This window comes from Pantherophis guttatus, chromosome 11 (genome assembly GCF_059756535.1).
Source record: "Pantherophis guttatus breed Tessera chromosome 11, ASM5975653v1, whole genome shotgun sequence".
Classification (NCBI taxonomy): Eukaryota; Metazoa; Chordata; class Lepidosauria; order Squamata; family Colubridae; genus Pantherophis; species Pantherophis guttatus.
Genome location: NC_142073.1, coordinates 1939540 through 1952567, shown reverse-complemented (window position 1 = coordinate 1952567; position 13028 = coordinate 1939540). Strand labels below are relative to the sequence as shown.

Here is a 13028-nt window from a genome sequence, read left to right as displayed (position 1 = left end):
ATCTGATGGTATGAGGTCTCCGGCCTAGAGCAGGGGGTTGGACTAGAAGACCTCTGAGGTCCCTTCCTGCTCTATGTTCTGTGTTCCAACTTGCTAGCCGCGCCGGAGCGCAATGCAAAATTGAACTTACGCAGCCAAAGAAGCCCATTCCTGCCCATTCCAAGTTATACTTTTTGGGGGGCCGATTTTACATATACGTGTGTTTATTCTTTGATGCATGACCGTAATCAAGCCTGCAATCACGGCCCTAAATCATGATAGTTGTTAAGCTATAGGCTATCGAGTGGCCATGACCAATTTCATGTCCTTTTTTGTTTTTTTACAGCAGTCGTAAAGCAAACCCTGAAGTTGTTAAGCAAAGTCTTAAGTTTGCTATGGGACTCTTTTTTTTTTTTTCTGCTGGAAACGAGAAGTAAGTTTCCATCAACAATCTGGGCCATAAGTTTCCTTTAAGGCAGTGTTTCTCAACCTTGGTAGCTTGAAGATGGTGGACTTCAACTCCCAGAATCCCCCAGCCAGCTGGCTGGGGGATTCTGGGAGTTGAAGTCCACCCATCTTCAAGCTACCAAGGTTGAGAAACACTGCTTTAAGGGTCCATCATAAGTCAACAGGTGTGTGTATATATACGTATACTATACACACACATTCAGGTAGTCCTAGACTTACAACAATTCATTTAGTGACCGTTCAAAGTAACCATTCAGCCCTGAAAAAAAAAGTGGCTTATAACTACTTCTCACACTTACGACCATTGGGGCATCTCACGTGATCCAAATTCAGACGCTTGCCATCTGACTCGCATTTATGACGGTTCTCGCGTCCCGGAAGTGGGGGGGGTGCGTCACCTATTCGATCCCCTTTTGCCACCTTCTGTCCAGCGGGAAACCCAGATTCACTTTACAACTTTGATGGGGCAAAAGGCTCACTTAACAACTACCTTGCTTGCTTGCTTGCTTAGCAACAGGAATTCGTGGCTCCGTTGTCCGTCCTAAGATGAGGACCTCCTGTATTATCTACCTTGCCTACTCCCCCATTGATTCTGGGCAGCTTACAAACGCCAACGCAACGCCGTGGAAGCTGTTTGTAAACCCGGAGCAGCTTTCCGGGGGGGTTGTGAAAGTCTCCTGACCACTGTCCTGGTTGCAGGAGATTTTCACAGCCGGCCTATTCCCGCGTCCAGCAGGGTGTGAACCGAGACACAACGCCAGCTCCTCACCTACCCAGCCAGGAGCACCGGCCACACCCAGTGAAGTAGGTGTCCGGTCTTGCAGCTCAACAGGCAGCCACGGCAAGACGGGCTCCCATAACTGGGCCAAACACCTTCCCAGGCCAACGCCTCTATTTGACTCGGGATGGTTACTGACCTGAGCTGAAAAAAGTCAGGTTCTGACTTCAAATTCTCCCTAGGTCTTTAACTCCTTATAACTCAAACCACTGTAAACTTAAACTAAAGATTAACAATGTTTCATTCATAAGCTATATGAAACTTCTTAGTCTGATACTTGTTTCGAATATAGTCAATCCATCTTCTCCATTCCGATATGTATCTTTTGTTTGAGTGATCTTTAAGATAGGATGAGATTTTCGCCATCTCTGCCAAATGCGCGACTTTTATAAAACTTTTCAATAAAAAAGTCAGGTTGTAGAAAAAATGCTTTAAAATTTTTTTTAAAAAAGCCTCTGATGATTGTGCAGCTCAGCTGGGCATCGGGGGTGTGTGTGGATTTTTGCTCTGAACCAACCACCTCCATCGCTACCGGATTGGGCGATCTGGTCTGAACTGGGAGCATTTCACCCCTGCTTATATGCCACTTCACGGTGCTTTTACAGCCCCCTTTAAGCTGTTGACAGAGTCAGCCTCTTGCCCCCAACAACCCGGGTCCTCATTTTACTGACCTCAGAAGGATGGAAGGCTGAGTCAACCTTGAGCAAGTCAGGATTGAACTTTCTTGCTGTGGGCAGAGTTAGCCTGCAATACTGCATTCTAACCACTGCGCCACCAGGGCTCAGTTGTTAAGTGAATCACTGCAATCGTTAAAATAGTAGCATGGTTGTTAAGCGAATCTGGCTTCCCTCCATTGACTTTGCTCGTCAGAAGGTCTCAAAGCGATGAGTGTCACATGACCCCGTGACACTGCAACCGTCATAAATATGAATCAGTTGTCCAGCATCTGAATGTAATCCACGTGACCATGGGGATGCTACAATGGTCATTAAGTGTGAAAAATGGTCAAAAGTCACTTATTTCAGTGACGTCGTAATTTTGAGCAGTCACTAAACAAACCGTTGTAGGTCAAGGACTACTTATATTGCAAAGGGAAGCCTGGGAAAACCCAGACAGGGTGCCCTACAAAGCCAGAGGAGATTCACATGTTTCAAAGAAGGAGAATGGAAAACGTTGCCTTTGACTCGGCCTCCAAACTTCCAACTGAAAACCACCAGAGCGTTGGCGAATTCAATTCCACCCGAAGCATCAAAGCATGCCAACAGTCGTCTGAAGATGGAGATTTATTTCTCTATTTCGATAATTTAGGGAACCGCCCATCTCCCATGCCCACACATCCTGAGAACTGGCAGCAGAAGGCCAGGGAGTCTGGCTGGGTGCACACATCGCATTAAGCCATAAATCAGGGTTTGCTAACCACAACCACAATGTTCAAATACCACACTCCGCTGTAATCCAAGAAACAGGGTGGGGAGCTAACCACGTTTACTGCCCTAATTCAAGGACAGCAGAGATGCAGCTCTCCTAAGGAAGGCCGCTGCGATGCAACGCATGGAATCGTTAGGGGGGGGGAAATTGGTAAGTCTTCGTTTTTAACCATGGTTTGCATTTAGAGGTAATGCCTCAGCCACGTCTTGCAATATACCCGATCTGGATTATTAACCAATTCTGTTACCCAAGCAAACCCATCTGAGCAGGGCTTAACTGCCGCTTTGGGAACTTCCATCATCTTCGAAAGTGATCCTTTTAGGCCAACCATTTCCCTTCACAACCTCAAAGCCATCTACAAGTAGAGGCCACCAACACCATCTGGGCTTCTACAAGAAGCCTGTCTGACTTTCAGCCCAATGTGCTAGGAAACATGCCACAATTAATAACCGAACTCTATTTTATGCTATCTTGAAGAGTCTTGAAAACCTGAGAGCGTTCCTCTTAAACCAAAGAAAGTCAAGACAGGGAAATCTTGAGCTTCTTCCTGACACTTTCCTGTTTTCCTGGCCAATATTTTACTAACAGTTCATCACATATTTTATTAAAGGTCATCTTTCTACACTTGTCCATCATCAATGCTGAACAACACCACAACTCCCCAGCCACATGTTCAGTGATGGGTTGCTACCAGTTCGCCCCGGTTCGGGTAAACCGGTAGCAGCAGCGGCAGGAGGCTCCGCTGCACATGTTTTAGTTTTAGGCCTTTTTAGTCCCACTAGATGCTGTTTTAGGACCTCTTTCCATAGTCTCTTGAGACTGAAGGATGCCAATGATGACATGTTGTGGTCTATCAAGAATCTACCAGCACAGTTTCATGGCTACCTTAAGAAATTTTGAGCATCTAAAACATATGAAGAAACATATGGCTAGTTTAGAGAAAAGAAGAAGTAGGGGTGTCGTGATAGCAGTCTTCCAGTATTTGAGGGGCTGCCCCAAAAGAAGAGGGTCAACCTATTCTCTCAAGCAGAGGTCTTCAAACTTGGCAGCTTTAAGACTTGTGGACGTCAAAGCTTTGCTGGCTGGAGAATTCTGGGAATTGAGGTCCACAAGTCTTAAAGCTGCCAAGTTTGAAGACCTCTGCTCTAAAGCACCTGAAGGCAGGACAGGAAGCAACAGATGGAAACTAATCAAGGAGAGAAACAACATACAACTAAGGAGAAATTTCCTAACAGTGAGAACAATTTAAGCAATAGAATGGTTCTCTTCCAGGAGCCTCCAGTTGCTCCATCACTGGAGGCTTTCAAGAAGAGATTGGACAACAATTGGTCTAGAATGGTATAGTTTTTCCTGTTTGAACAGGGGGTTGGACTAGAAGACCTCCAAGGTCCCATTTCCAATTCTGTTATTCTGTTACTGTTGCCATACAGATGGCCTTACCAATTCCCCCCTCTAATCATCTTTAAGATATCCCCCTTTTTTTATTTGGTAAAGCTTTTCGTCCCTTTGGAGCCAATTATAAAATTAAGTTACAAAAACAGTAGAGTTAAATTATGAAAGAAATTACGGAGAGCAATTCAGCACTATCGGTCTATAGGGCAACTCTTTATATAAAAAAGAAGAGGGCCCAATTTTTTGAGGGGGGGGGAATGAGCAAGCAAAAGAATGCTTGCTTTCAAAATTGGGCTGGATTGGGTCAAAAGGACAAAACATTCCTGGGAAATTGCTAATGGGAAAGAAGGTCAGGAAATGAACTGTGAATATCTTCTTAAGCCAGCGTTGCTCAATTTCGGCCACTTTAAGAGGGGTGGACTCCAACTCCCAGAATTCCACAGCCACGGGGAATTCTGGGAGTTGAAGTCCACCTCTCTTAAAGTGACCGAGGTTGAGAAATACTGTTCTAAGCCCCCCCCCCTCATCCTCTGATCCAAAGTGGAGAATATACAGCAACCCCTCCGCTGATTCACAATACACATCAACATACACAAACCGTCCACCATGACCAAAGAAAACACAATGCTTCTTGCAGCCACTGTTGTAAAAGGGGCTGGGAAGCCTTCAGCAAAAAAAAGAGCTCTGCAGTTTTTCCTCTCCTATATATATATATATATATATAGTTTCATTTATTTCCTTTTTGATGCAGATGTACCTGAGGGTTTGTTTTTAAACCTGCTTTAAACTGCGGCTGTTCTTGCTCGCCTTGTAAACCAGCTTGGACACGCTTGGAAGGGAAGAGGCAAAAAATAGAAAAACGAACTTCGAATACTATTCTGTAACACTATTCCGCCGCCCCCCCCGACCCCTCCCAAACTTCCAGCCATCTGGCTTTTAAACTCCCCAAACTGAAGCCACTTTAAACCGGTTGCCAGAATCCGCTCCCCGCTACACGTGTTAAAAGTAAGAAGACCGGCTATTCATCCAGGACTTCCTTGTCCAATCCGGCAAGATGAATGCAGAAAAACGGCGATTCCCTTATAGGATTCTTTCACGGAGTTTACAAAGGGACTCGAGGCTCTTTCAAGGGGACCCCGAAAAGACGCGTGGAGGAAACGGCTGCGCCAGGGGGGCGCATTCCAGCTGGGGAAGGGGGGGAAGGCCGCAGACATCAACAACTGGAAGCCCCCACAAGCGAAACGGGACGCCCGAGGATCGCTCGCCACTTGCGAGGCACCGCTGCCCATTCATCCCGTGGCGGGGAATTCCCCGGGCGAGCAGACGCGCCAGAGGTTTCCCGGAGGGGGGGCGGATTTCCTGGGACTGGGGGGGGGCGGCGAGCAAAGCGCTCAAGACAGGCAAATGCGCGTCCGGGCCAGAGAGCGCGGCGCTTCTCACAGCCCCCCACCCGCCCCTCCCCTCCCCTGCTCAGCAAGCGGCTCTTGCAAGGGCTCTCTCCTTTGCAAGCGCCCGGACTCCCTTCCTTGCCAAGCCGGGATCCCGACCCCGAGCGGGGCGCCCCTTCCCCAAGCAAGCAAGGCGCGGAGCTCTCCAAAAGCGGCCGCGGCGCGCTCCTTCTTCTGGGCAGGCGGCCAGCATCCCCGGCCGCTTTCCAAGCCGCCCACGCCAGGCTGGAGGGGGGGGTTGATGGTGGTGGCAAGGCAGAGCCTCTGAGCACGCACAGAGAGCCCCCTCCGGGTAACGTCACCCTCCCCTCCCCTTCCCCCCCTTCCCCTCCCTCCTCGGGTTCGGGGAAGTCGGCGGGCACCGGGAGCGCCGGCATGGCAGGTCTGCGGGCATCCCCAGCCGCCCTCCTTCACTCACCCAGGCCGGGGGTCCGGGCGGCCCAGCGGGGGCTCCTCCGCTCCTCCATGGCCGGCGCAACTTCCCCGGGCGCGCAGCGGGCGCAGCGGCAGGGCGCACGGCAGCCCTCGGCCTCGCTGCTCGCGGCTGCCTCGCCCGCCCTGCCTGCCTGCCTGCCTGCCCCACTTCCTGCTTCTGGCGCTGCTGCTGCTGCTGTGCTCGCTTCCCCCGCCCGCCCGCCCGCCCGCCGCGGGGCCCGGCCCGAGCCAGCCCAGCTGCTCCTGTGCCGCCGCCGCCGAGTGACTCACCGGCTCCAACCGGGCCGCGGGGGCCTCGCCGCCTCCCGCCCCGGGGAAGAGCCGGGGGGTGGGGGGGGGAAGCCCGCAGGGGAGGCGGGAGGGGGATCCCCACGCGGGAAGGCAGCCCCGCCGCCGAGCCCCCTTCGCCAGTGGCCCAGCGGAACGGAGGCAGCCCGGCAGACGCCGGCCAAGCTTCGGTTTTGGGGAGGGGGGAGACGTCGGGCCGAAGCGGCACTCTGCACGCGCTCAGGAAAGCGCTCCGCATCTCTCTCTCCCTGGCACACACACAGAGCCTCCAAACTCCAGCCCAGCTCAATTGCGCCCACCGACCGGCGCATCTCCGAAGGGGGGTATTTAAGTTCGGATGGCGCAAGGCTAACGGGGCTTTTTGCTGGTTGGTGCCAACCCGGACCTCGTTGGGGCTCAAAGCCGCTGTTGGCACAACCAGGATCTGCTCAAGAAGGCACCGGTGTTAAAACCTGGTTTGGGTGGTCCGCAACAACTAGCTGGGAAGGGCAAACCCCAAAGGAACAGGGATGAGGGCGATGGGGGAAGCCAGCAAGCAAATTCCACGGGGGTGGGAATGGGGGTGGGAGGCATTTGCTTGACAGCTCCCCCCCCCTCCAAAGATGAACTGAGCTTGGAAGTTCCCCCAAACTTTAAATCAGAAGTAGGGTGAGGAGAGAGAGAGAGAGAGAGAGAAAGGGATCTGGACCTCTGCAAATTTGGCTTTTCTTTTTTTTAAACAGGCCCTTAGGGAAGCCTTATAAACCCCCCACCCCCACCCCCCAAAAAGCTGGAGGACATTTCAACAAAGAGGGACTTTAGTCAGATCAGCCAAGCAGCAGGGTGTCCACACAGATAAGCAGACCTGGGTGTGGGGGGGGGGAAGGAGGGAGGGGTCCCAGCTTTGCATTTTGGCAAATTTTGCTGGATTATTTGCTCAGGGCGCGTGGGTGCCATCTGCCGGCGGCGCTGAAAATTATAATCGTAATTGTAATGCCTCTCAGGATTTGGAGAAAGCAGCAAAACTCACTTAGAATAACTTTTGTAGTTCCTCCCCCCCAAAAAAAGCATTTTCCCAGCTGTTGTGGGAAAATCCTGAGGAAACCACATTGGGGGGGGAGCTGGGGCTGAGGGGTATTAAAACAAAGCCAAGAAGCCCCATAGAAAGTCTCCCTATCATGGTAGTCCTCAACTTACAACAGTTTGTTCAGTTACAACAGCACTGAAAAGAGAGACTTACGACCGTTTTTCACGGTTATGACCCTTCTAGCATTCCCAGGGTCACATGATTTACATTTGGACAACTGGTTCGTATTTACGACAGCTGGAGTGTGCCCTGGGATCACGTGATCCCCTTCTGGGACCCTCTTGACAAGCAAAGTCAACGAGGAAGCCAGATTCCCTGAACAACAAGGAAAGTCTTAAAATGGGACAAAACTCGCTGAACGGATGTCTCACTTAGCAACGTAAAATCTGGGCTCAGCTGTGGTCGTAAGGACAGCCAAGAAGCCCCATAGAACGTCTCTCTAATAATGCATGCTGGCTGGGGAATTCTGGGAGTTGAAGTCCACCCGTCCCATTGAAAATCTCTTCCCTAATAGGCTTTCGTCCTGCGCACTGCAAACTTTCTACATCTGCAAGTGAGCAGATCTCCCGAGATACACTCTACAGAGGTTTAAAAAAAAAACAAAACGGGAATTTAAAACAGAAGGGTGCCTTTCATTTTTTGCTCCTAACACCCATGAAATCACTTGTAGCTTTCTTCGTGCCAGGAGCTGGATAGGCAAAGGGGGGGGTTTCAAACATGGTATGGGTTTTTTTTAGGAATCCCTGTCCTGGAAATTTGGTAGCTGAACCCTATGCGGCAAAATTACAGAGCAGAGAGCTTTGGGAGGCACCTTAAAAGTACACATTTTCCCATGCTGACTGCTCCAGATTCCCAGTGGAGCATCTGAAATCCGTTTGAGAAGTCAGCAGTTTTGTTTTCAGACGGGACAGAGCTTGAGATGGGGGGGGAAGGGGAGGGGAGGGGGAAGGGGAGAAGGAAGGGGTGCAAAGCTCACCCAGCACCGACAAGCTGCTGCGCCTTGCCAGCTGCACTGCAGGCGAAGAGACCGGGCAGAATCAGATGCCCGCCCGCCCCCCTTGGTGAGTTGCAGGGATGGCCGGGTGGCACGAAATCAGGGAAAATGAGGCTGGATGAGGAAGAACTGGAGTGAAGGTCACTCTGGGAAAGCGTGTGATGAGAAGGCCGCCGTAGAATTCTTGCTCCCAAAGGGAGGCGGAGGGAGGAGGGGGAAAGAAAATATTTTCTGGAAAAGCGCCTGCTGGAATGCGTTTGTTGGTCTTGAACTTCCTGCAAAAGTCTTATCCTCTCCACTGGCTGCAAGAGGCCAGCGGAGAAATTCCCCCCCGGGGACCCCATTGCCCATCTGGGGTCTTCCTCTGAGGATTGCACATGCTTCCAGACAAGGATTGGATTGTGCAACTGAGGGCTTCATTCACAAAATTTTAAAAGGGGGAGGAAAAGATCCAGAAGAATTTTCCCTTTGCAGATTTCCTGTGCCATCCCGGCTTCTCTTGCAACATTTTCCCACAAAGGGGAGGGGTGGAGGCAGAGAGGAAGATGGGATGGCTAGCCATTGTGCATATATAAAGGTAGTCCTCAATTTACGACAATTGAGCCCAAACCTATCCTGGAAGCCCTGGTGGCGGGGAGGTTGCAAATGGAGATCATGTGACCCTGACACGATCGACCGTCGTAAATGCAGGCTGGTTGCCAAGCGCCCAAATTCTGATCATGTGACCTTGGGAACGTTGCAACAGTTGTAAGTGCGAGGACTGGTGGTAAGTCTCTTTCCAGGGCCAACTTTGAACAGTCAGACTAAACCAGGGGTCTGCAACCTTAAGCACTCAAAAGAGCTATTTGGACCCGTTTCCCACAGAAAAGAAAACAGTGTACAAGCACACACACTTCCATGGATGCCCACATACACACCCCTGGTGTAGCAATCAACAGAGCACTTACTTGTAACTGGCGGGGCTACTTCGTCCACATTCAACGTGGTCCTGCAGTCCAGCCTGGCTCCGTTTCCCGCAGCTGTGCCCTCTGCGGTGCCCGGAGGATGCTGGGCAGCCTCGTCTGCCACCCCTGGATTTGCACAAGATGCCTCTGAAGGCAGGAGGGGGGCCTAGATCAAAAGAAGGGAGAGAGAAAGGGGTTAGCGGATGCCATCTGGACACCGGAGGCCATAGCTGAACCTCACCTGAGCTCTCCAAAGAAGAGTAGGTGATTTTGTTTCCCCCTGCAGTTGGAGGTGGGAAGGGGAAGAAGACTCTCCCACAAGCAGAGGTTGGAGCTCCTTCCAGCTTGACATGGACCAGAGGCAAACATCACCCAGATCCATGCTTGCTGGAGCATCATTCATCATTCACTGTCCAAGATGATAAGTGGTGCGAAACCAAAACTAAACCAGCCACACACCCTTCTTGGAGGACAGCATATGAACCAGGCCAAGTTCTCAGATCTGGGCTGATGCCATGGAGAACTTCCACCAGGCCATACCTATAAGCCAAACCTTTGTGCTATGTAGGGGCTACTGCCTTTCGGAGACACATGACATAGAACTGGCAAGAAGTCCCCAAATTGTCGAAGAAGATAACTGCAAGGAGTATGAGATTAGCAGGCCCATCTGAAGAAGTTAAAATGTGTCTCCAGAGACTTTTCGCAAGCATCTTTCTAATGGCCGGTCCAGGATGAGACCCCCTTGTGGAACCCTCCCCAAAGACCCCCAGACAAACCCATGTGCAACCACCAGACCCAATGAGGTCTTCTGTCCCAACTCTTGATGGAAGATGCTCAACTCCTCCCAGCTTAGACCTCTGCAAGTAGGAACACCTCAAAACCTCCTCACTGCTTTGGTGAGAAGTCTTAAATCCTGACCCACATCACTTTCAGAATCAAAGAGGCAAGGTGTTCCAGGCCAGGTGAACACAATAAACAAAGGTGTGCCCTTCCCAGCTAGTCCTTGTTTCACCTTTCAAAACCACCTTGAGTTTTGACACAGGTGTCCTTTCATTTATTTCCAGCAGGCGTTGGGCTGTGTGGGTGTGTATGTATGCCCAGACACGTGAAGAGGTGGTCATTTCATACAGGTATGGGAAACTGAACCTTCTCATTTTATTAAATTGTGTATTAATAAGTACCAATAAGAATCAGAGGAGGTGTCTGTTTTCAACCATCATCTAATAAATCCTTAGATATATACCCTTCCTTTCCTCTGGGCCATTTCTTCTCAACCTTGATAACTTTTAGGAAGCGTGAACTTCAAGTCCCAGAATTCTCCTGATGGCTGGGGGATTCTGGGAGTTGATGTCCACACCTCTTAAAATTGCCAGCTTTGAAAAAGCCTGCTCTGGGCACTTCCTTTTTCCCAATACGGCTCATAACTCCTACTCAGAACAACTCTGAAACAGTCACCCTCTGACTGAATGCTATCACAGGGAAAAGTGGACCCCACCATGGTCTCTTCCAGGTGGGATCCTTGGTGGTTTTCAGCTTTCATTTTTCCAAAGGACAAAACAGCCAGCCTTCTCCCTCACTTCTCAGAGACAGACTTTACAACAGAGTGCAAAAATCTCACCTTCCTAAAGATTCGAACTCCAGCGCCCTTTTCTCTCTCTCTCTCTCTCTCACACAATTACCCAGATTTATTCATGCCAATGCGTGCCCAGGGACTTAAGGAGCCTGGCTTATGCCAGCCAATGGCTTCTTCTCATTTCTTTGATTCTGCCTTCCCCCACCCATCTACCCCACCCCTCCACAATCTGTGACCAAAGCTGGCATTTTCACCACCGTTGTTGTGGTTCTGGATTACACAACGCCTTGATTTTCATAGTAAAAGGCGTGTGTCTTGCAGAAGAAACAAACAAACACGTAGGGCCAGCTCCTGGCTTTGCCTGCCTGCCTCCCTCCCTCCCTCCCTTTCTTCCCCAAAGGCAGTCCAAAGATAACAAAACAGAGCAAGCTTTTCCTATATAAGGCAGGACCCGCATGCGAAACTTGTCAGCTGTGGGGGTGACAAGCAGGAGGAGATGAAAGGAAAATGGGCTCCCTGTCTCTTCCCCCCAACGTTTTGATGTACAATGGTCAGGCCCTCTCCGGTTGATAAATAGAAGGAGGGTGGTTGTGTTTTTTTTTTAATGGCTGATCCAATTTTTTTTTTTAAGGATTAGTCCTCTGAAGCCAGAGCTGCTAAATAAGATGAATGCTTCGCGCTGAACGCAGCGGCTGCCGTTGCCACAAAGCTCTTAGGTTCAATGAGGCTCGCAGGCACGCAAAAGCATATAAATCTACCCTTGGCTTCCTGCAATGGCTTAATTTATGGGCTCCATATGGTAATGCCTCTGCCGTTATAAAAAAAACCCCTCAACCCAGCCCTCGACAGATCCTGCAACCCTCGGCATGGCTCTGCCGCCTCCCCAGCGAGCTGGAGGGCACCCGGGTGGGTCCCAGAGGGACACGGGGGCCGGAAAGAGGTGGCGGTGAAGCCAGGGCCACAGAGCACCCTGGAACACGAGAGAAAAAAGACGTAGAGACTCTGGAAAGGGCGCAGAGAAGAGCCACCAAGACGATTAGAGGCCTTTGGGTTAAAACATACAAACAAAACAGTTGCTGGAATTGGGTATGTCTAGTTTAATAGTTTGTGGGGATGCGGCGGCTCAGTGGCTAAGACGCTGAGCTTGTCGATCAAAAAGTCAGCAGTTCAATGGTTCAAATCCCTCATGCCACGTAACAGGGTGAGCTCCCATGACTTGTCCCAGCTTCTGCCAACCTAGCAGTTCAAAACCAGGTAAAAAGTGCAATTAGAAAAATAGGGACCCCCTTTGGTGGGAAGGTAACAGCGTTCCGTGCACCTTTGGCATTGAGTCATGCTGGCCACATGACCATGGAGACGTCTTCGGACAGCGCTGGCTCTTCGGCTTTGAAACAGAGATGAACACCACCCCCTAGAGTCGGGAACGACTAGCACATATGTGCGAGGGGAACCTTTCCCTTTCCCTTTTTTAGTTTAATAAAAAGAAGGACTAGGGGAGACATGATAGTGGTGTTCCAGTATCTGAGAGGCTGCCAACAAAGAGCAGGGGGTCCAGTACCAACGATCAATCTCCCCTCTCTTAAAAACAGAACTATCCAAAATCAGCATCCAGGAAGCTTCCACCTCATCTCCACTTCAAGGAAACAAGACAAAGCTAAACAAAAGTTTCTAGTCCTGAAAATCTGAAGGTGAAAAGGGGTCTTCAAGGGAGGGGGGGCAATTGTTGATCAAGCTTTCAGAGCTTGGAGGGGGTCAGAAGCAAAAAACAACAACAACAAAAATCCCACTGACTTCCGATCCGCAGAACCAAAGCTTTCCCCTAGATGAGCCACTCATCCAACTGTGTCTGGGGGCAGAATCCACCCAGCCCACCCCCATCTTCGCTTTTCTTTCATATGGCAATCAAAGGCTGTGCCAGCTACAGAGGTGTTGGAAGGTCATTTAAGGTAAACTTTGGGAGAGACGGAGCTGGTAGTGAGTCATCTATTCTTTTGAGTTGAGTTGGGAAGGAAGGAAGGAGGAGACCTCCAGATGGTTGGCTGCCCATTAAGACCTAAATAACCTATTTAAGTGCAAATCCCCAACTTTTGCAGGAAGGCAATTCTGGAATCTTTTGTTTGCATGCGCACGCGTGCGTGTGTCTGAGTGCGTGTGTGTGTGTGTGTGTGTCTGTGTTATAAAGGCATGGCAGGGCCAACAGAGCCAGCTTCATCCCAAAGAAGTAACCTATATAGC

The 13028-nt window shown here is 50.4% G+C and overlaps 1 protein-coding gene across 4 annotated transcripts in view; it reads right to left on the bottom strand.

The window, feature by feature from the left end:
• The window catches only part of GSE1 (Gse1 coiled-coil protein), a 243324-nt gene that overhangs the window by 185986 nt on the left and 44310 nt on the right, over positions 1-13028 (bottom strand). For 3 of the 4 annotated variants that reach the window (XM_060682474.2, XM_034426570.3, XM_060682476.2), the window contains exon 2: positions 9224-9386. In XM_060682474.2, the coding sequence (XP_060538457.2) occupies positions 9224-9386 (163 nt within the window). Of the gene's footprint in view, positions 1-5911; positions 6051-9223; positions 9387-13028 lie in introns of those variants that run through there. The other variant, XM_034426572.3, reaches the window with a different exon arrangement.